A 21,918-nucleotide genomic window follows, 5' to 3' on the forward strand; every position below is an offset into this window, starting at 1 on the left:
GTCACTCTTACGCTGGTATTTAGCAATGTGCATGAAAGCCACGTAGAGAAGCTTTTTTGATCATTGCATACATACTGTATCATGCTTTTTTTTACTTGTGTTACTGAGTTCCCATCTGGAGCAGCCTCCACGCTGGGTATTGATCAGGTGCTGCGTCCATCAATATTCTACCTGTCTCTTGCGTCTCCAGGGAACGAGGAGTGTGGCTCGGCTTGAGTGACGTCACTTCCCCCGGCAGGCTGCGCTGGGTCAATGGCTCCGATGCTCAGAACGGAGAGGAAGGCCTTCCACCTCGTTTTCCAATTTTCCGTGTAAACTTTTGTGTGTCCCTTGATCAGCGTGCCCAGACCAGTTTGCATCCGTGCAACACCAAGCGGGCATTTGTCTGCCAGTACAGTCCTCAAGGTTTGTTTTATATTCAATAAAGAGGCCATAAAACAGTCAAAAGCCATCATTTTAACATCAGCGAAGCATGCTGGGAAACACATACCATATTTTCTGGACTATAAGTCGCTTCGGAGTAACAGTCGCACAAGGCCAAAATGCATAATTAGGTAGAAAAAAACATACATAAGTCGCATTTTTTGCGGGTAATTTTACAAACTACTTGACCAAAACAGACATTACGTCATCTTGGAAGGCAAGTTCTAACATTAAAAGAATAGAGAACAGGCTGAATAGGTGTAAGATATGCTAACACAATGCTTATTCAGCTACACAAAAAATAAACATGAACAGAAAAGGTGTCCACTGTTTATGTAACATAAATTTTTTTTTTCATTTATAAGTCGCTCTAGAGTATAAGTCGTAGGAACAGCCAACCTATGAAAAAAAGTGTGACTTATAGTCCGGAAAATACGGTAATCTGACCGTTCCACTGCTGCAAACTCGCAGATTATGATGTGTTTTGTAATGGTAATGGTAATGTTAATGGTTTTATTTCATTTGAACATGCATTAGATTAATATTGAGTGATCCCATAATCAGTTCACAGTTCCACATGTCCAAAAGGAGTAGGAAGAAGCAAAGCTTATTAAATCCTACCCCTCCATTTGGTACTTTTACAATCAGTAACTGTTACATTTGTTCACTTCCTGCTTTCCTGATATGTTTTTTTTTTTTGTTTTTATGGTTTTGTTTTAGCATTATGAATTATCCTTACTGACCTTTTTTTGCAGTACATTTAGTGAGTGAACATTGCTTTTATAGTTATTAGCCCATATTTCCATACAATAAGTAAGATATGGTAGAACCAGAGAGCAATAAAGAGTGTGGAGTGATTTCTGATTGAGAACAAATTTTGCTTTGTTCAATATTGAAATATTTCTGGCCACTTTTTGTAGATATAATATTCTGTAGCTTTTGCCCAGACGTGGCGGGAAAAGCAACGAGGTGGTCAACAATCATTTTAATGAAACAAACAAGGAACAACCAACAACTATTATTAACTATATCTCCTTTTTCCTTGCTTATCACGCTCATTCACATATTTACGTTCATTGTAAAGCAAAGTGCTGGGATAAAATATGAGCCGCTAACTTAAAAAGCATATTTAGAAGGGCATAAACAGCTTTAGCTCTAACTAGAACATATATTATTTAAACATAAGGAATCATACTTCATGGAAATTCATTTATCACAGAACCAATTAACCGTGATAAACAAGGGATTGCTGTACTTCTATAAAATGTATTATTTTTCTTGCATCGGCATCACTGCTTGAATTATGACATAATTCCTTGTTTTCTTGTTGTTTCTCCCTCTAACAGTTCGTGTTCCGGATGCAGGAATCTACACGGTCGGCTTGCCAGTGTTTCCCTCCCTTAATTCTTTGCTTGTCGCGCCTATTACACCACTCTCTGCTGCACAGCCAGCAAGCGCTGCTATAGAGGTGAAGTACTCGCCAAATATTTCATTTGACAAAATATGTGTGTCTTCTTAACATTTAGCCATTTGGTTTTTCTGTCTCTCCTTCAGTTACTGCTCTTCCCAGCGTTGAGCTTTGTTAAGGCGGGTCGATTGTCTTCCCTGGAGTTTGTCACGCAGGAGCTCAGCTCACAAATCCATATTAAATTCCAAACCTACAGACCTCACTGTCCTTACCCCGGCTTGCACCTGCTCCTGCCCGGTGAGTCTCACACCAAACGACGCGTAAAAAAACACATTTTTCTACATACAAGCCACCTGCGCTCACACCTCGGCGACCACGCATGCACACACTAAGAAAGCTTGTCGTAAGTTGTTATGTTGGTCAACATGAAGGACGGCTTTGAATGCGACAGGAATGTCTTGCCTGAATGCTTCCTGTCCCTTTGCTTGTGCATCGCAACTGAAAAGAGGTGATGATGAGGGAGCTGCACTGCTTGTGAAACTATATAAAAAACAGCTTTATGGCACAACTGTGTAGCTGCTGTAAACTATGTGACCAAAATGCTGTGAAACTGTGAGAAGGATGCAGGTTAATTAAAAATGTTTTTGATAGTAATTGAGCATTATTATATTTTTAAAGGCAGAATTTTCAGATACAATTGAACAAAAGTTAGAAATTGTTTTAGAACAGGGGTCTCAAACACGCGGCCCGCGGGCCAAATGTGGCCCGCAGGACACAAGTTTGAGGCCCCCGCCTTGATATGAAAGTTTAATGTTAGTGCGGCCCGCGCAAGTATGATATGGATGCTGTATGGTATCATGTACCCAGAAAAAATTATTACATTTGATTAATGTTCATGTTAAAGGTTAAATAACTGTTAATATTTATCCTCCCTATCCGTGTGGAAATGGTAAGTTTTAGGCTATTTAAGTTTAAAGGAAATAACTTGAAGGCTACCGTTTAGGTCGCTAGCTCTCTAGTTTGCGAGTTAGCATGTGTCTCAAGACCCTGCAGTTGCGCAATATGTTGTAAATAAAAAGAGTATAAATGTGACTATAGTCGTGTTTTGTCATGTCTACAGGGCTCTAATAATGCTTTGTTCATTTTAATCTGAAAAAAATAATTTGTTAACTTCTGCCAGAAACCCCAAAATGTTAACCCAAAAGACATTTTTATAGTTTTACGATTAAAGTAAAACAGCAGAAACAATTATGATTGCTTTTACCTTTTCATTGATAAGGGCGATTCTAGCCATGACTGAAAACAGGAAGATAAAACAGTATACTACCAAATGGTATTGCATATTTTTGTCTTTGAAATGCTTCCAATATTTGCCACTGTCACTTTAATATATGTGTTGGGGGTTTGATAGTAATTGAGCATTTATATTTATATAAAAATACAATAATTATATTTTTAAAGGCAGAATTTTCAGATACAATTGAACAATAGTTAGCATTTGTTCCAGAAGGTCCGAAACAGACATTAACCATATCAGATTTTCCTGTAAGAAATAATGTAAATACAGTAAACTTCTTCCAGAAACCCCAAAATATTAACATAAAAGACGATGACAGTAAAACAGCAGAAACATTTATGATTGCTTTTACCTTCATTGAAGAGGTGATTCTAGCCATGACTGAAAACAGGAAGCTGGTGGTGGTTGATCTCGCTGCCATAGCATGTTTAATGAAGGTAAAAGTCACTTTAAATGTTTATTTACCCCTGTCATTTGTCATTTCTATACATTTATAATTTATTCATGCATGTAAAACTGTAATTGTAAAAACTATAAACATTTTTGAGAGCTAACCGCTGATGTTAACTCCGATTCCTGTTGCCATTTTGTAAGCTAGCTTATAGGATGCTAACAAGGGAGGGCATTTTGTGAAGGAAAAACAATTAAGAACAAAGAACAAAAGAACAAAGATTCATGTAGTGAATTAGACATAGACATAGACATAGACATAGACATAGAAATAGACATCGACATAGAAATAGACATCGACATCGACATAGACATAGACATAGACATAGACATAGACATAGACATAGACATAGACATAGACATAGACATAGACATAGACATAGACTTTCTTTATTGTCATTGCACAATAACACAGCAGTGAAATTGCCAACAAAATGTCGTTGCCTGGCTCCTGTGTCATAATAAATAATAAATTTAATTAATTAAATTAATGTAATTAATTTTATTAATTGAATTAACAAAAAGACAAGACGTGCGCCATACATGCTAACCGGAGTGTGTCTGGAAAAAGTGTGCAATCATTCAATGCAATCATTCTTCTACTTCAGGTTGTCAAGGTCCAGTTTGCGCTCCAGTGGCTACATGCGTCCCGAATGAAACCAAGGATGTCGAGCCACCCCCTTGTCCCAAACTACAACAGTGGTGTCCTTTCCAGCACCAGTGCCTGGCTCTCTCGAGCCCGTGTTTCCCATCCTCCTGTCAAAACTGCACCCGAGCTCCCCATCTTCCACCTGAAGCTCTGAGACCTCAATACACCCTACAAGACGAGGTGACCTTCACTCTGCCAGCGGGGCCAGCTGCAAACATTCTGGTGAGGGGAATGATACTTTTGTTGTCACCACCAAACCACTCAACTACTATTATGTGTGCAGTCAGATGAAATATACCCATGGAACTTTGTATCTACTTTCCTGAAAATGTGTTTTTTTTCAGGTACGAGACCAGTTGGAAGATATCTTGGTTTCCCCTGGTGATGTCATTGCCCTTCAACACGATGCAGGGCGAGCATCACTTCTTCGCTGCCAGTCCATTCCAACTTCTCTGTGGCGGCAGCCTGTTTTAGTCCTCAACCAATCCGAATGGATCTTGATTAACTCAAGCAGACGATCAGCTGACCACAGTGTTGACTCTCGACCCCATCTTGACTTGGAGACGCGACTGAAGACTGGTGGGGCGGGCTGGCTGCAGGATGCGGTATGCCCCATTAGGGTGCTGTATGTGGGACACAGCGAGGTGCTGCTGCAGGGAGCGCAGCTGTCTGTCGGCTTATCCCAGCCTGGACTCTATACTCTGCAGGTAAGTGTGTCATATCCCAGCATGCAACGAGTCATATCCAACATGAAGGAAGCCACACATATTGATTTTTTTTGTGTGTGTGTGTAAATGAGACAACTTCTGACATTGCGATAACATAATTCCAGGTGACCTCTGCTGAGCCATCATATCCAGTCTCAGCATCATGCTCATTGCATGTAGTGCCTCCTTTGGGTCTAACCATCTTGCACCCACCTCTCTGGAACGACAGCCTCTACCTGCAGCCAAACAATACCCGGCTTCTCCTCCATGTCCAGTCCCGATACATCACAAGAGCATCTCAACGAGGAACTAATCACAGCGTGACCTTTCAGTCAGAGTGTCCCTCAAATTTTCGATCCAGTCCAACACTCTGCAAGCATGGGTCTCATTCAGAGATGGAGTTCACAGAACCGAGCCTTTATGCAGCACTGGATCTAAACCTGGGGCCGGAGGAGCATAGAGGGCCGATACAGGTGGAGCTTCATGCCCATAACAATGTCACAGAATCCACCCTGACTGTGGTTGTTCACTTGGAAGAACCTTTAAGAGAACTGGTGGTCAAGCCGTCCCCAGATCACAGGGTCCTCATGGAGTCGGTTGTGGTGTGTTTATCTTTATGTTGCTGTATTGTCATATTAAGTGTTCAGTGTTTCCTATATATGACATATATTTGTTATTATATGTGTCTTGGTTTTTGTAGAGCTACACAGCAGAAGTCCAAGGTTCGAATCCCACGTACAAATGGACAGTTGATGATAAACCCTACTTCACTTATTACAACACCGTCCTCAATGTGATCTACCAGCACGCTGCAGTCTACAAGCTCACAGTGAGTTTCTTTCACATGTTCAGATTTGACATAATATCCATATATTCTCGGAATCTAATTTTATTAATTAAATACTGGAAATGATTCAACAGATAATAGACCTTTACCAACAATCTGTTTGTCCTTTGATTAACAAATTATGATATGGCAGCAATGGAATTTAACCCCAGCCGTGTGAGCCACATTACAAGTGTGCACCAGCTGGTACACACAGTAAGCTTTTTTCAATACAGCCCCACCTGCTGGACCTGGTGTGTGACTGCGGCATCAATCAGATGATAAAAGGGGACCTATTATGCACATTTTGGGCCCTTTGTATTGAGTTGTGGACTCCTTTAGAACAGCTACACACACACACACACACACACACACGAAGAAAGCTTTCTAGATCTTCCAGAATCTGCACATATCCCAGCTCTATTTCCTTGGCTTTCCAAAACAGTCTTTTTTTAATTTATTCCACCCACGACCCACTCGCTGTGATTGATCGCAAACAGCTTGTACCGGGGGGCAATCATATAAGGAAATCCGGCTGTGACATCACAGCGAGCCGGTGTGAAAAAAACTCTCTGAAACCAAGCATTCAGAGCCATCCCCAGCTTCTTTCAGAGCTCACTTTGGCATCATTTAACATGATAATACAGTAAACCTCGGATATATCGGATTCAATTGTTCCCACTGGTTTTGTCCGATATAAGCGAAATCCGTTATATGCGTATACCGGAAAATGTCCGTTTTACGCATATATCGGATTTATATCCGGTATATGCGTAAATCGGATTTTATCCGTTATAAAAAGGCACTTCCTTGACTATGTTTCCAATGTACCTGGACTGGGCAATGAAAAGAGACGTAAGGTAATGAGAATTGAACTTTATTGGACTCTGAGCATAACAAATTGTTAATTAAGCTAGGCCCTGTTACGCCCGTCAGGCCTACGTTATTTCCAATAGTGAGGTTAAGATCTCATTCACTGCTGTGCTAGTATTATTGACGTCACTCACTTTTATATTTGTCCTAAATCTGGAGCCAGGAGAAAGACAATAGCCAGTGACATCAACAAGATTAGCATAACGATGCGGCCATCCGATATATGCCAGGGAAATTTAATGGAAATGCATTGGAACGGGACTGGAGATTTTGTCCGAAATAGGCGAAATCCGTTATAAAAAATCCGATATATGCAATGAATTTTTATTGGAAATGCATTACAGAAAAATCGGTTCTTTTTTATCTGTCCGTTGTGAGCGAATTTCCGATATATCCGAGTCCGATATATCCGAGGTTTACTGTACAACATTCTAACCACATTGATAGGTCAGAAAAGTGGAAAAAGCATAATAGGTCCCATTTAATGAGAATAAGGCAAAATAAAACCTTCAATCCACAACTAAGATTAAGTGTTAATTATCTTGACAACAGATAATTACCTCAAGCATCCATTTGGTTGCATGTATTTTCAAGTGACCTATAATCCGATCCTAAGTCCTTGGCATTAGTCCACCTTTTTTCCCTCTGGATGCATCGTTCTCACTGTGGTTTGGGTAGATGTGTGTATGCTGCTGGCCCACAAATACAGGATATAAAGTATCCATTCTATTGCTTACACCGCAGCCACTTATTATATTCAGGTCTTTGCACATATGGTAGAGTCCTGATTCATATCGGATTGCATACATATACATGACACGATACGTAGACAAAACTGGACCACACGGGAGAATTGAGTCACTTGAATCCAGTTGCATATATTCAGTTTTATTGTCAAGTCAGCCTTCAAATCTGGTTTGGTGTCTTTTCCAGGTGACGGCTATGAACCACATCAGCAGCCTCACAGAGCATTTTAACGTCACCGTGGACCGTCTGCAGCCTATGAGCAACCTCACGGTGAAGGGTGTTCCAGATGTGGTCCCTCAGGGTTCTACTCAGACACTGACTGCATCTGTGCTCGTGGACATGTCTGTAATGGCCACCTTTAGGTATGATGAATACAGAGACCGTGGTTAAATGGATCCTTTCATGCTTATTTCTTTATTTAGCTGTTGTATTTTTTCCTCTCTTTCCTGCTCTTATGTTTGTATTTTTTCTATAACTATGTGGTTAGACTAGATCGCTGACACAAATTTTCCCTTCTACTCTGCTTTTTCCCCTGCACGTTTTTTTTTTTTTGTTTCTTCTCCGTTTTTCCACTTTTTTCTTTTCTCCCTTCTTCACATTACCACCGTCCTCATTGTGGGATACACTTTCCTCCGTTCCTACCAGTCTTTGTCCACTCAGTTTCCACTTCTCCATACCCAAATTTCCATTGCCTTGTCAGAGACAATTCCTCATTTCTGGTTGACTGTGTGTGTATATGAAAATGGTCATCAGTGCTTTTATTCAATGACGCTACATGTTCTTCTCAAGCTCATATTTTGTATTGTTTTACGTTCTTCCTGCTGTAGATGGTCTTTTGGGGACGGGGGATATAAAGAGTTTGAATTCAAGCCACCCTACGCAGCATCTGATCTCTGTCCAGACTTCCCCAATCAAGTCCTACTAAGCAACAATATCACTTATGTCTACTCTCAACCAGGTAACACTCAGTAGGAATAATATATTCTAAATATATTCAGAGGTGTTGTCACCATTGTTGTCAGACTGCTCTTTTTAATGGTGCCTGGCACATTCTAAAATACAATTAAACCAGCAAAAATTTGAAAAAAGAGCAGTACAGTAATCCCTTGTTTATTGGTTTATTGGTTTATTGTTTATTGGTAATTGGTTCCAGACCCAACCATGATAAGTGAATTTCCACCAAGTAGGATTCCTTCTTTATGAATACAATATTTTTGTAGTTAGAGCCTAGACAACATGTTCACAATGTATAGGTTTTGTAACATTATTAGAGCCATTTAGACATGAAATAACACCCCTATAGTCACTTTTACACTTGTATTACCCGATATAGGAGATATAATGAAATTTTAAAAAAAGCCATTTAAGACATAAATCAAACTGGAAAACAGTTTGGTTTGGAAAAAGTATGAGGATAAATTCCAAATTTTGGGGTAATAAAGTAATTATATTACCAGAAGAAGAAAATGTAATGTAAGAAGATCTTTTTTACCTAAAGCTGCGATGCAGTCTATTTTTTCTTGAAATACAGTAAACCTCGGATATATCGGATTCAATTGTTCCCACTGGTTTTGTCCGATATAAGCGAAATCCGTTATATGCGTATACCGGAAAATGTCCGTTTTACGCATATATCGGATTTATATCCGGTATATGCGTAAATCGGATTTTATCCGTTATAAAAAGGCACTTCCTTGACTATGTTTCCAATGTACCTGGACGCGCAGGCAACGCTGCAAACGCTGCAAATGACGTCGTATAGCGGCCTGTCACGATTCGGCGAATCGGAGCGCCACGATGCGGCCATCCGATATATGCGAGGGAAATTTAATGGAAATGCATTGGAACGGGACTGGAGATTTTGTCCGAAATAGGCGAAATCCGTTATAAAAAATCCGATATATGCAATGAATTTTTATTGGAAATGCATTACAGAAAAATTGGTTCTTTTTTATCTGTCCGTTGTGAGCGAATTTCCGATATATCTGAGGTTTACTGTATATATATATAGTATATAACGTCTTAGTATATCTCCAAAATGTAATCATTATTTGATTTTTTTCAGTATATGGCCCTGGGTGGAAACCGATTGGACACCCCTGCTCTAAAGCCTGTGGTTAATTCCATAGTTTATGTTCTCTTTTTACTACTTTTTTTTACTACTATTTTTACTCTGTTTCTATAGGAATATACACAGCACTGGTGTCAGTGTCCAATCGTTACGAGAACGTCAGTCAAAGCATCAACATGAGCGTCTACAGCATCCTAACTCGTGTTGACATACAAACGGAGCCGCAACTTCTCCTCGCCGGAAAATCTGCAGATTTCGAGGCTCACCCTTTGCCCTCGCCCTACGGAATTCACTACGACTGGAACTTTGGCGATGGTTCTTCTCAGTCCCAAGGTCGCCGTGTGGCACACACATACACGCACAGCGGTGCGTTCAATGTCTGCGTGTCGGTGAATAACACCATCAGCGACACCAAAGCCTGTGCTAACATTTTTGTATTTGATGAGATTAGAAAATTAACCGCTGAAAGCTCCTCTCCGACGGAGCTTAACAGTCTCACTACAGTTAGCGCGCACCTTGATTCAGGTAATAACATCACATGGACATTTTCAATGGGTGACGGGAGTATCTACACGACATCGGAACCCCACGTGTCTCATCGCTACACTAAAGATGGCAACTACACAGTGAATGTGACTGCTGCGAATGCAGTGAGCTCCGGCTGGACTACCGTTCCCGTGCAGGTCTATATATTCCAAGTTATCAGGATGGAGCCTTCCGGATGTGTCCAAGAAAGGACACTTGTCGACTTTGAAACATGGGTGTCTGGCAATGCATCAACCAATCTGTATGAATGGGGCTTTGGAGATGGAAGTCCTAATGAGGCCCACCTTGGGAATCCAAGAGTGTCACACATCTACAAGACAAGCGGGAACTACCATCTTTCTCTTAATCTTTCCAGCGGAATCAACAAGGCCTCCAAAGCCAGCTTCTTTCGATGGGTGTGCGTGGAGCCCACCTTAACCAGCATCAACCTTACCCTCGAGAAAACGCACTATGCTGTCGGTGAAGAAATTCGATTACATGCCAGAGCCGAGCCAGAGTTTGCCTATAATTATCAGTGGAACTTCGGTACACAGGAAGAACCCGTTGTGATGCATGGCTTTGGGAATGTCGTGACAACATTTCCGAATCCAGGTTATTACATAGTGACAGTAACGGTCTCCAATAACATCTCCGCAAGTAATTCTAGTGTTCTCGTCGAGGTTCAGAAGCCAATTGGGCCCATTGTTATTCTACATAACGGCACCAAGTACAATTACTTGATACTTAGGCAGCCATATTTTTTCACGACCCCTATCTCATCTCCTGATGTCATTCACACATGGAACTTTGGAGATGGGAATCTGTTTTCCGGCCACAGTGTCTTGTACGCCTACAACTTCTCTGGAAACTACAACATCACATTGACGGCAAGGAACTCAGTCAGCAGGAATTCCACTGTTTTACCCGTTGCGGTGCTGGCGCCAGTTCGTGGGTTAACGGTCAACGCAAGCCTGGTAAATGTTCCTCTCAATGCCTCGGTGCATTTTGAGGCTCAAACGCTGGAGGGAGATGATGTCAGATATTCATGGATCTTATGCGACCGCTGTACGTCTATCCCAGGAATCCACACCATGTTCTACACTTTCCGTTCCGTTGGCACTTTTAATATTATTGTGACAGCAGAGAACGACGTAGGAACGGCCCAAGCTAATATCTTCCTGTTTGTTCAGCGTGAGCTGGAGGACCTCGATATTTTACCGGAAGGTGGAGACACCAGCATAGGTGGTTGGTGTTTTGCTACAAACCGTGTTCTCCACCTTCACGCAGACTTAAAAGAAGGAACCAATATGACTTTTACTTGGAATGTCATCAGAAAGCTCGATCCTATCAACTCCAGATTCAACATAAGCGGTAAGACCGTGGAGGTCAATTTCTCCACACCGGGGCCGTGCGAGGTCAGTCTTCGAGCAGCTAACCTCCTGGGTCAGCTGTCTAAAAACAGAACCATCCACTTCCTAGATCCAGTCGGAGGAGTAAAACTGCACATCAGCAAAAATCCCGTTGCTGTCAACGCTTCTACTAATCTGTCAGTGTCCACTTTGGAGGGCTCAGACCTGCAATATCGCTGGTTTGTTAACGGAGATCCACTGCAGTGGAACGGATTCTGGAAGACTCACACTTTTCCTAGTTCGGGACTACACAAAGTTACCGTGGAGGTCTTCAATGAAGTTAGTTTAGAGCTTGTGTCTGAGATAGTGAGCGTCCAGGAAGTCATCTCCGGGCTTGGGTTTAAAGCAAACAACGTGACTGAGCACAATTACACAGCAACGGGGGTCACTGTTACGCTCCAGGGCAGCGTCGTGACAGGAACCAATGTGACATGGACATGGATGTTTGACGGAAACACAGAAACAGGACAGAACACATCTGTGGTCTTCCAGAAGCCAAAGACAGCCACCGTTGTGTTGAATGCCACCAATGATGTCAGTGGACAAGTGATTTCAAAGGAGTTATTTGTTCAGGACAAGATTCAAGGGCTGGAGCTGAGGGCAAGTAAAAAGATAGCAGTGCTCGGTGAGAAGGTGGAGTTCAATATTACTTTGGCAGCGGGCTCAGATGTTTGCCTGATCCTCAGCATCAGCGGCGATGCCACCGTTACCCCGCAACTCAACCAAACATATGTGCACGTATTCAGCAGGGTCGATACCTACATGGTGAACCTCACTGCTCACAATCAGGTAAGGATAACTTGAACCGCTGCTCTTATTATCATACTTTTTTAGATATTAAATACAATATTTGTATATGTTGTCTTATCATTCTAGGTAAGTTCCAAGCGCAGACACCTACAGGTTGAGGTGATGGAGCCGCTGCGTGGATTGTCCATCCAAGGAAGCTGCACAGCAATCCCTGTAGGTGTGAAGAGGGTATTCACGGCCAACATCACGACGGGTAAACCTGTTAGTTTCCTCTGGACGTTTGACCTACATCACCTCCACAAGACCTCACATATCGGCAAAGAGGTACGGTGTTTGTCTTCATACAGTAAACCTCGGATATATCGGATCCAATTGTTCCCACTGGTTTTGTCCGATATCAGCGAAATCCGTTATATGCGTATACCGGAAAATGTCCGTTTTACGCATATATCGGATTTATATCCGGTATATGCGTTAATCAGATTTTATCCGTTATAAAAAGGCACTTCCTTGACTATGTTTCCAATGTACCTGGACTGGGCAATGAAAAGAGACGTAAGGTAATGAGAATTGAACTTTATTGGACTCTGAGCATAACAAATTGTTAATTAAGCTAGGCCCTGTTACGCCCGTCAGGCCTACGTTATTTCCAATAGTGAGGTTAAGATCTCATTCACTGCTGTGCTAGTATTATTGACGTCACTCACTTTTATATTTGTCCTAAATCTGGAGCCAGGAGAAAGACAATAGCCAGTGACATCAACAAGATTAGCATAACGATGCGGCCATCCGATATATGCCAGGGAAATTTAATGGAAATGCATTGGAACGGGACTGGAGATTTTGTCCGAAATAGGCAAAATCCGTTATAAAAAATCCGATATATGCAATGAATTTTTATTGGAAATGCATTACAGAAAAATAGGTTCTTTTTTATCTGTCCGTTGTGAGCGAATTTCCGATATATCCGAGTCCGATATATCCGAGGTTTACTGTAGTTCATAGTCATCTTGCTTTTTCAGCTGTGAAGACCATATACAGATAGTGATGTTTCTCACTGTCTCCTCACGCTATTACCAGGTAGCCTACATACCAGAAGAAGCAGGTTTATTGACCATTTACCTGAGGGCCTTCAACGCACTCCATGCTCAGAACATAACCAAGCACATCCTGGTGCAGAACCTGCTTACGGATGCGGTTCTTTACGCAACACCTCGGGACACTTTGGTCAATAAGACGGTCACTCTGCTGGCTTCTGTGACACCAAGATCACATCCAGTGGAATGCTCGTGGGAATTTAATGATGGTTCCGCTCCTGTTCATACCAACACCACAACTGTGGGTCACGAGTACAAGAACCCAGGACACTACATGGTGCAAGTAGGTGTATTGATCTTAAAGGAGGTTTGAGTTCTGTGTAGTATTTGTACTACAGTTTATTTTTCCTCTTTTCTAGGTGAACTGCAGTAACCTGGTGAGCTGGGTGTTGGCTCAGGTGGAAGTAAAGATCAGCGTGTTAGAGTGCGAGGAGCCAGAGGTACAGGTGGTTCAAGCACCCCGCCTCGCCATCTGGAGATCCCAGCCCACTTTTGTGGAGGCCACCGTGGATCTGAAAGGCTGTGTCATCTACGGGGCACAGTACCTGTGGCAACTTCTCTCAACACCATCCTGTGATAATGACCTACTTTTTGCATCTGGAGTCTCGGCTCAACCCGCTCAGCCATCGTCTAGTGCAGTCATTGACCTCCCCGTGGAGGTAGACGTGCGGCGGCTACAGCTGTCGTTGCCCAAAATGGCGCTGGCTACAGGAAACTATACTTTGGTGTTTTCTCTGTCATATGAAGGCGTTCCATTACGGAAGGTTGCCTGTCTGCAACTTAGCGTCATGGCTGCAAGGTCAGTGAGAACATGTTTTATCACCCTGTGATTCTTTTTTTAAGTTTCATCAGTATTTCATGTGTGTCTATCTAACACTGGTATTTTTTATTTTTTTTTGCCAGAGTGAATATTTTCTAATTTTCTATCATTACCTTTTTATTTTATGAATGACCTGAGCATATACTCATATGTTTTTCTCATAGGCTCTTTTCTTAGCCTTTTTATAAATATATATATACCTTTTGTTGTGTTGTTTTATCGCGTCACTGTAGGTTTTATGCTTTCTTTGTAGCACTTTGAGATTTCTGTAATGTAAAGTGCAATATAAATAACATTTATTATTTTTATTATTACAGTAAATCTCGGATATATCGGATTCAATTGTTCCCACTGGTTTTGTCCGATATAAGCGAAATCCGTTATATGCGTATACCGGAAAATGTCCGTTTTACGCATATATCGGATTTATATCCGGTATATGCGTAAATGGGATTTTATCCGTTATAAAAAGGCACTTCCTTGACTATGTTTCCAATGTACCTGGACGCGCAGGCAACGCTGCAAACGCTGCAAATGACGTCGTATAGCGGCCTGTCACGATTCGGCGAATCGGAGCGCCACGATGCGGCCATCCGATATATGCGAGTGTAGCGTGTACAATGCGCTAGTACATTTAATATTAGCTTTAGATACTTTAATTGTAATTGTAATTTCTAGGCTAGACTCAGAAAAATCCAGATTTCGGCTCTGGGAGTGAGATGGAAAAGAGGCGAGCACACAATTTGCAGCAGTGGCGGTACCATATATTACAAAGTGAAAAACCAGAACAATACAATTCACAACACTAATTTACAAATTTACATTTCAATGAGCTCAATTTACAAAACACATTCATCTCATATACTGAGAGTCCCAAAAACATACAACAGTCCAATGGCCCAGTAATCCAGTGTCCAGAGGTTCAGGAGTGGAGGAAAGGAGTGAAGATTTTTATGAAGGCCAAAGAGACGAAAAGTAAAAGGACGGCTGCAAAGCCTCCTACCAGCCCGGTCAGAGCAGAGCAGGTGGGTAACAGCTCATCAGTTATCTGGGCTTCCAACTTCCAGGCGTGTTGCCTCAATGCAGGGTTCCTAGCTTGCCATCAAAACCTGGCCTATATAAAATAGGACCAGCAGACATCAATTATGTGCACACAACCATTCAAATTACATATATAATACAAGTCGTATCATAACTTCAATTGTACAATATATTATCATTTATAATAAATAATTGCACTTACGGGATTATTCATTATAATCAAACTAGTATTAATCTTATAATCTAATCAATCGGGAGAACAGTGACAGACAAAAGGTGCTAGTAAACGGTGCTAATGCCGTTTAGTAGTGAAATGTCAACACTCACCAATTCCATAGGTGTGATCGAACACTGCTCTTGTTAAGTTCAGCGTCGGTGGACGGCCCCTATATCCCGACCACGTATGTAAAATGGTTAGACATTTTCCATTTGTAAACTTAAACAACGAAACCTTTTAAATACCTGCAGCGATTCCATGCGTCCCTCACCGCTACCGGTGTGTAGTCCCTTCCGGACTATATATACGTCACTGATTGGTGGCGCGCAGTCACGTGACTTGGTGAGACACCGTCACGTGACCTAATGACGTTGCACCCCAAAACATGGTACGCACGGTAAATTTAATTAATTATATATTATTTATTTTCTATCTGGGTTACACCCTCCCCCCTTTAGAACATGCAACTCCCGATGCATGCTAAACATCGAGAATGTGGGGTTCCGAAGGACGGGTCGCTGCAAAGGTAGCAAAGCCTTCGCCATAAGCGTCAACTAACCCTTGAAATAAAGTCTGTACGACTGAAATAAGGGGATTGCCTAGTGTTGCGTATTGGAGTCGATTAGGAGGGTGACGCTGCCGACTAGACCTTCTAACGACAGGTGTGGAGTCTATGGCCGGTACCTCGCTAGCAGGTGCGTTCTGAGCGTCAGCATGTGTTGGACTGAGCAACAACTCATTCCGAGTGGGGGATATCTCTGCTTGATCAATGAGCTCTGGTTCTTCTACAGACAGATCTTCAGGAACACCGATAAATGGGAGTCTTTCCCTTTCAGGTAAGTTCTCACCAGGCTCAGGGTCTTCTTCCATGGGTAAGGAATTTGATTCGGCAGCAGAGTCCCCATCAGCAGGTACGGTCATAGTTTCTGAAATAGGAGTCACAGGCACAGGTGAAAGAGCGACAGCCTTTGACATAGGCTGACGTGTGATCTCAGTAACGAGTTTAGCTGGGTTTGAATGATGGAACTGGAATGTTGTTGGATCAATCCCGAGTTGGGGTACATCCCACTCGTTACCATCATCCAGATCTTCGGTCTGATCTGCACTGGCTTGTTTCTGGCTCCGAGTGAAAGGACGACGAGGTGGTGTAGTCGGTAAAAGTTCTAAGTCACCACTCGCTGGTAGGAAAGGGCATGGAAGTAGCAGATCTCTATGCAGGGTACGAACTGGTCCGTCCGTGTTGGTTTCAGGTCGTACTGTATACACAGGCAGGTTCCCAGCACGCTTCACAACAACATAGACTTCCTGCTCCCATTTGTCCTCCAGCTTGTGCTTACCACGAAGCCTGACATTCCGAACCAAGACTCTATCTCCTTCTTCCAGACTTGACGGGGTAACTCGCTGATCAAATCGTGCTTTGTTGCGTTCACCAGATTTGACAGTATTTTTGGATGCAAGTTGAAAACTTTCTTCAAGTCGGGAACGAAGACTTGCCACATACTGGGAGTGTGTGGTGGGTTGATTTTCTTTTACCGGCAATCCAAAAGCTAGATCCACCGGAAGACGTGGTGAACGACCAAACATCAATTCATATGGGGTGAATCCTGTGACGTCATTCTTTGTGCAGTTATATGCATGCACTAACGGTTTTACATAATCTTTCCATTTGCTTTTCTGTTTATGCTCAAGAGTTCCAAGCATGGCAAGTAGTGTGCGGTTGAACCTCTCAACGGGGTTCCCTCGAGGATGATATGGAGTTGTTCTCGTCTTTGAAATTCCAGCAAGTTGGCAAAGCTCCTTAATCATTTTTGACTCAAAGTCAGGTCCTTGGTCTGTGTGGAGCCGTTCAGGTATTCCGTAGCACACAATGAAGTTCTCCCATAGACATTTTGCCACCGTCTTCGCCTTTTGGTTTGCTGTGGGTATAGCTATTGCAAACTTTGTAAAGTGATCGGTGAAAACAAGGATATCTTTAATATTGCTTTGATCTGGCTCTAGTGACAGATAGTCCATGCAAAGTAACTCCAAAGGACGTGTGGTTTTTATATTAACTAATGGCGCAGATCTTTCTGGTAGTGTCTTACGTCTCACACAACGGTTACAAGTCCTTATTTTAGTCTCAATGTCGGCAGTCATATGAGGCCAGAAAAACCGAGAACGTACAAGGTCCAAAGTTCGCTGGATGCCCATATGTCCCATGTCATCATGCAGACTTGTGAGAACTACTGACCGCAGCTCGTCTGGTAGCACCAACTGGAAAAAGACTTTATCCCTTTCATACCTCTTCCGATACAAAACATCCTCTTGTAGCTCAAGACGGCTAAGCTCCCTCAGCAGCAACACAAGGTCTGGTAGCTCTTTCCTTTGCATTGGAAGGACCTTCTCTCCAGTCTCCATCTGATGTATGACCTCTCTGATGACAGGATCAGCACGTTGCTTTTCCTTGAGGTCCAGGTGTGACAGGGAGGGAACAACTGGTAAACCATGATGGTCCTCGCTTGCATAACAGTCAGGGATGGCTTTGGCTGTCAAACTCAAGGATTCAACCAGAGTTAGGGAACTCTCTGCTGTACTGCCCGGCTGACTGATGACAAGGCAGCGATGACAGATAGCAGAAACAATATCAGGATCAAGTTCATCTACTTCACCTGGTTCAACCACATGCTCATCTGTGAATTTGGAGATCAAATCCCAGTCTTTCGGTACTGTCAGGTCAGTAGGGTGGCTGTGAGGTCGCCGAGACAGTGCGTCAGCATCAAGGTTCTGCTTCCCAGCTCGATATTGCAACTTAAAAGTGTAGGTGGACAAGGCAGCAAGCCATCTGTGACTGGCGGCATCCAACTTTGCAGAGGTTAACAAGTAAGTTAGCGGGTTGTTATCAGTCACTACTACAAAGTGGCCCCCGTACAGATAGTCATGAAACTTTTCACAGACACTCCACTTAAGTGCAAGAAACTCCAGTTTGTGGGCAGGGTACCTTGATTCACTTGTTGACAAGCCACGACTGGCGTAGGCGATAACCCTCAGCTGACCCTCCTGTTCCTGATATAGAGCAGCCCCGAGACCGGTAGTGCTGGCGTCTGTGTGCAAGATATACGGCAGCTTCGGGTCGGCAAACCCAAGGACAGGGGAACTGGTCAACTTCGTAATGAGCGTGTCAAATGCTACTTGGCAAGCAGGCGACCATCGCTCACCAAAGGGTTGTTTGGCATCCTGGTATTTCGCTGAGCTGGACTTCAGAGACTTGGAGGTAGGTGTATACCCCCGGGTTAGGTCATTGAGAGGTTTGGCAATGGTGGAATACCCCTTAATAAACCTCCGGTAATACCCAGCAAATCCCAAGAATGACTTCAGTTCTTTCAAAGTTTTCGGAATTGGCCAGGACTTTAAGGCATGAATCTTGTCTGGATCTGTCTCTACTCCCCTTTCCGAAACAATGTGTCCCAGATACTTCACAGATGTTTGGAAGAACTTACATTTCTCTGGAGAGAGTTTCAGACCATATTCCTTCAACCGATGTAATACTTGCAACAGCCTCCGCTCATGTTCTTCCAGTGAGTCTGAAAATACAATGATGTCATCAAGGAAAACAAGAACTTCTTTTAGATGAAGATCTCCCATACTCTTCTCCATTAACCGTTGAAATGTAGATGGAGCATTTGTTACCCCTTGGGGCATCCGATTGAACTCCCAGAATCCGATGGGCGTCACAAAAGCTGTTTTAGCTTTGTCGGCCTCATTCATGTCGATCTGGTAGTATCCAGATTTAAGATCAAGAACGCTAAACCATTTCGAACCAGTCAGAGCTGAAAGAGACTCTTCGAGGTTTGGCAGGGGATAAGCGTCCTTGATTGTCTGAAGGTTCAATCTCCTGTAGTCAATGCATAAGCGTATATCACCATTCTTCTTCCGGACCACGACAATGGGTGATGAAAACGGAGACTCCGATTCCCGAATGACACCAGCCTCCAACAAATCCCTTAGGTGTTGTCGGACTGCCTCAATGTCTTGAGGGTGGATGGGTCTGGCTCTGTGTTTGAATGGAGTTTCGTCATGCAACTTTATGTGATGGTTTACTTTGTCAGTGTGTCCAAAATCCATATCACTGAGTGCGAAGACATCTGGAATCTGCCCAAGTTTCTCGATAATTCTGTTCTTCCACTCTGGCGGAATCGGTGATTCGCCAAAATCCAACTTCAGAGTGTTGGTAGGATTTCCTGATGAATGGTTTGATACGCTGTGCGAAAGGATCTGTGGTGATACTGCAATTTCTGCAATGGTGGAGAGAGGTGGAATGATCACGTCATGATCTGACTCATTACTGAGGATGACAGGAATCTTCTTGTTGGGTTGGCTTGGGGCCACGACTAAGGTGGTTTTAACACACAGCCCACCAGGCAGTGGTAAGGCTGGATGCTCCACAAGCACCCATTGGCCAGAAGATGACATCCTGGTGCAGATGAAGCCTTCAACGACGCTAGTACGCTTGGCGGGAATGGTGACTGCGGACTTACCGACTAACCTCACCACTCCATCCTTGCCCTGTTGCTGCTTACTGCGTACCTGCAGTAATTTGAGCACGGCTCGGTAGCCTTTGGAAGTTGGCTGGAAGTCTGAGTATTCACTCCCCATATAGTGACTATATAAGGGCTCCAAGGTGTTCATGCCAATCAACACTGGGGACTGATTGCCTCCAATGTCAGGGACAACAAGCGCTAGCGTTGCAACGTTAAAATCTGCTCCCAGGAACTCTTTTGGGAAAGTGACCATCATCTCCACATATCCCACGTAAGGGACGGCATGTCCAGTCGCTCCTTCAACTTGAAGTAAGTCTCCTAATGATCTCACTGGCTGGTCAGAGAAATGTTGATTATAAAAGGATATTGGGATTGTTGTGACTTGCGATCCCGTGTCTAAGAGACAGTTAAAGTCTTCCCCAGCGATTTTGATATTGGCTGTGCAACGGGATCCGACCAAGCCATTGGGTAATCGGGATGGAACAGCAGGTAAGTTCTGACTTATTTCTTGACAATTTACGTGTTTCTTGAAGGGACATTGTGAGTTCACACCAGTTCCAGTTTGCCCCGCAACTGAAACTGACTTTAGTTTAACTTCTGCCAGTTTTGTTGCCTTTCCGCAAACCGTTTCCTTTTGGCAGCAACGAGTGCAGCGTTTGGGGGATTACTACAATTGGTCTTGACATGGCCGTCTTCACCACACCGAAAGCAGTAGCCAGGCTTGGGAACAGAAGACGAGTTCTTTGGTTGCTTGCCCGCCCCCTGCCCCGCACCTAGCTTACAGCCAGGGGTGGACTTAGAAGCATAGTACTGCTTGCCACTTGCTTGGGCAGCAGTAAGGGTTGCTAGCTGCTTCTGTATTTCGGCCATCTGCTGAGCGAGTTGCTGTGTGATGCTCGTCAGCGCAGCAATCTCTCCCTTTCCTGCACCATCGCTGTGGGCAAACTGTGCATGAGTGGCAGCTCTAGGTCGTGCTGAACCAAGATGTTGCTTCATGCGGATGGTTTTAGCAGCTTCCCGATCTTCCTCTGTTCGCAGTAGCAGCAGGAATTCAGCAAATGTTGGGGGGTTCAATTTACGTTGCTTCAGTTGTAGTTCTGTTATGAGTGAATTGTCCCAACAACCCCGGCAAAATTGTGTCAATAGATATCGATCAAAATCTCGATTGAGAGCTCCACCTCGTTTAACAGCTTGGTTTAGTGCTACCTGTAGGCGTTGAAGATATGTAGATGGTTTCTCTCCAGCATCTTGGAACGTGTCCATAAATTTGGCATATAGCGCATCGCCATCTTGGACTGTGCCATAAGCAGAGTCAAGCGTCTGCAGGTACACCATCGGCGAAGTGTCAGGTTTCAAGTGCTTCACCATATCTGCAGCAGGTGGTAACAAGCTGTCGAAGATCTTGCGTGAACGCTGCAAGTCAGACACGGCAGGATCCCTCAAGAGCAGCTCAACTCCAGAACGCCATGTGTCGTAATCAGACTCTGTTTGGGGTCTGGGCGATCTTCCAGAAAAAGCCCTCAGACTTTTAAATGAGAGATTCATTGCACTGTCATCATTCTTGACGATATGCTCCACAACATAACGTTGTATTTCAGGTGGGTTGAGTCCAGCAGGCGTCATGGCTGGCAGAGCGTGTCTTGAGGTGGGTTGGGTTGTGGGATCTGACTGGCCCTTCAATGGAGGATCAGTGTGTGGTCTTGAAGCAGTACTTTGTGAACCAGTGGTGGCAGCAGAGAGTAGTGACGGTAGAGACCCACTAACAGGAACAACTGTGAGCTCACTCTTACGGTCCTCTGCTAGAGTTTCTCCTTCCACAGTGCTGGTCTGGAGCTTGGTGACAGTCTGGCCAAGCAGAGACATCGCCCCACTCAGAACTACTGAAAAATCTTGGCCGGTCCGTTTTGCAACCTTCTGTAATTCAGACAGATAGTTTTCAGTCTGCAATTTCCCTATCTCACCCGCGCAGAGTGTCGACAAGTCCAAAATTTCATAAGTGACCTTATCTTGGTTACACACATACGTATACGGCAAAAGCGGACGCAAGACAGCCAACCCAGCACCAGAACTGTATTCGATCACAATGGAATG

At 43.4% G+C, this 21,918-nt stretch overlaps 1 protein-coding gene across 1 annotated transcript in view; it reads left to right on the forward strand.

Annotated features, from left to right (window-relative positions):
- The window catches only part of pkd1a (polycystic kidney disease 1a), an 84,713-nt gene that overhangs the window by 27,401 nt on the left and 35,394 nt on the right, over positions 1-21,918 (forward strand). The window contains exons 10-22 of the mRNA XM_058090334.1: positions 191-405; positions 1,770-1,891; positions 1,978-2,128; positions 4,187-4,449; positions 4,572-4,934; positions 5,060-5,536; positions 5,635-5,763; positions 7,567-7,742; positions 8,208-8,338; positions 9,566-12,174; positions 12,262-12,459; positions 13,216-13,515; positions 13,592-14,031. Coding sequence (XP_057946317.1) covers positions 191-405; positions 1,770-1,891; positions 1,978-2,128; positions 4,187-4,449; positions 4,572-4,934; positions 5,060-5,536; positions 5,635-5,763; positions 7,567-7,742; positions 8,208-8,338; positions 9,566-12,174; positions 12,262-12,459; positions 13,216-13,515; positions 13,592-14,031 — 5,574 coding nt within the window. The remainder of the gene's footprint in view (positions 1-190; positions 406-1,769; positions 1,892-1,977; positions 2,129-4,186; positions 4,450-4,571; positions 4,935-5,059; positions 5,537-5,634; positions 5,764-7,566; positions 7,743-8,207; positions 8,339-9,565; positions 12,175-12,261; positions 12,460-13,215; positions 13,516-13,591; positions 14,032-21,918) is intronic.

Source organism: Doryrhamphus excisus, chromosome 1 (assembly GCF_030265055.1).
Source record: "Doryrhamphus excisus isolate RoL2022-K1 chromosome 1, RoL_Dexc_1.0, whole genome shotgun sequence".
NCBI classification, from domain to species: domain Eukaryota; kingdom Metazoa; phylum Chordata; class Actinopteri; order Syngnathiformes; family Syngnathidae; genus Doryrhamphus; species Doryrhamphus excisus.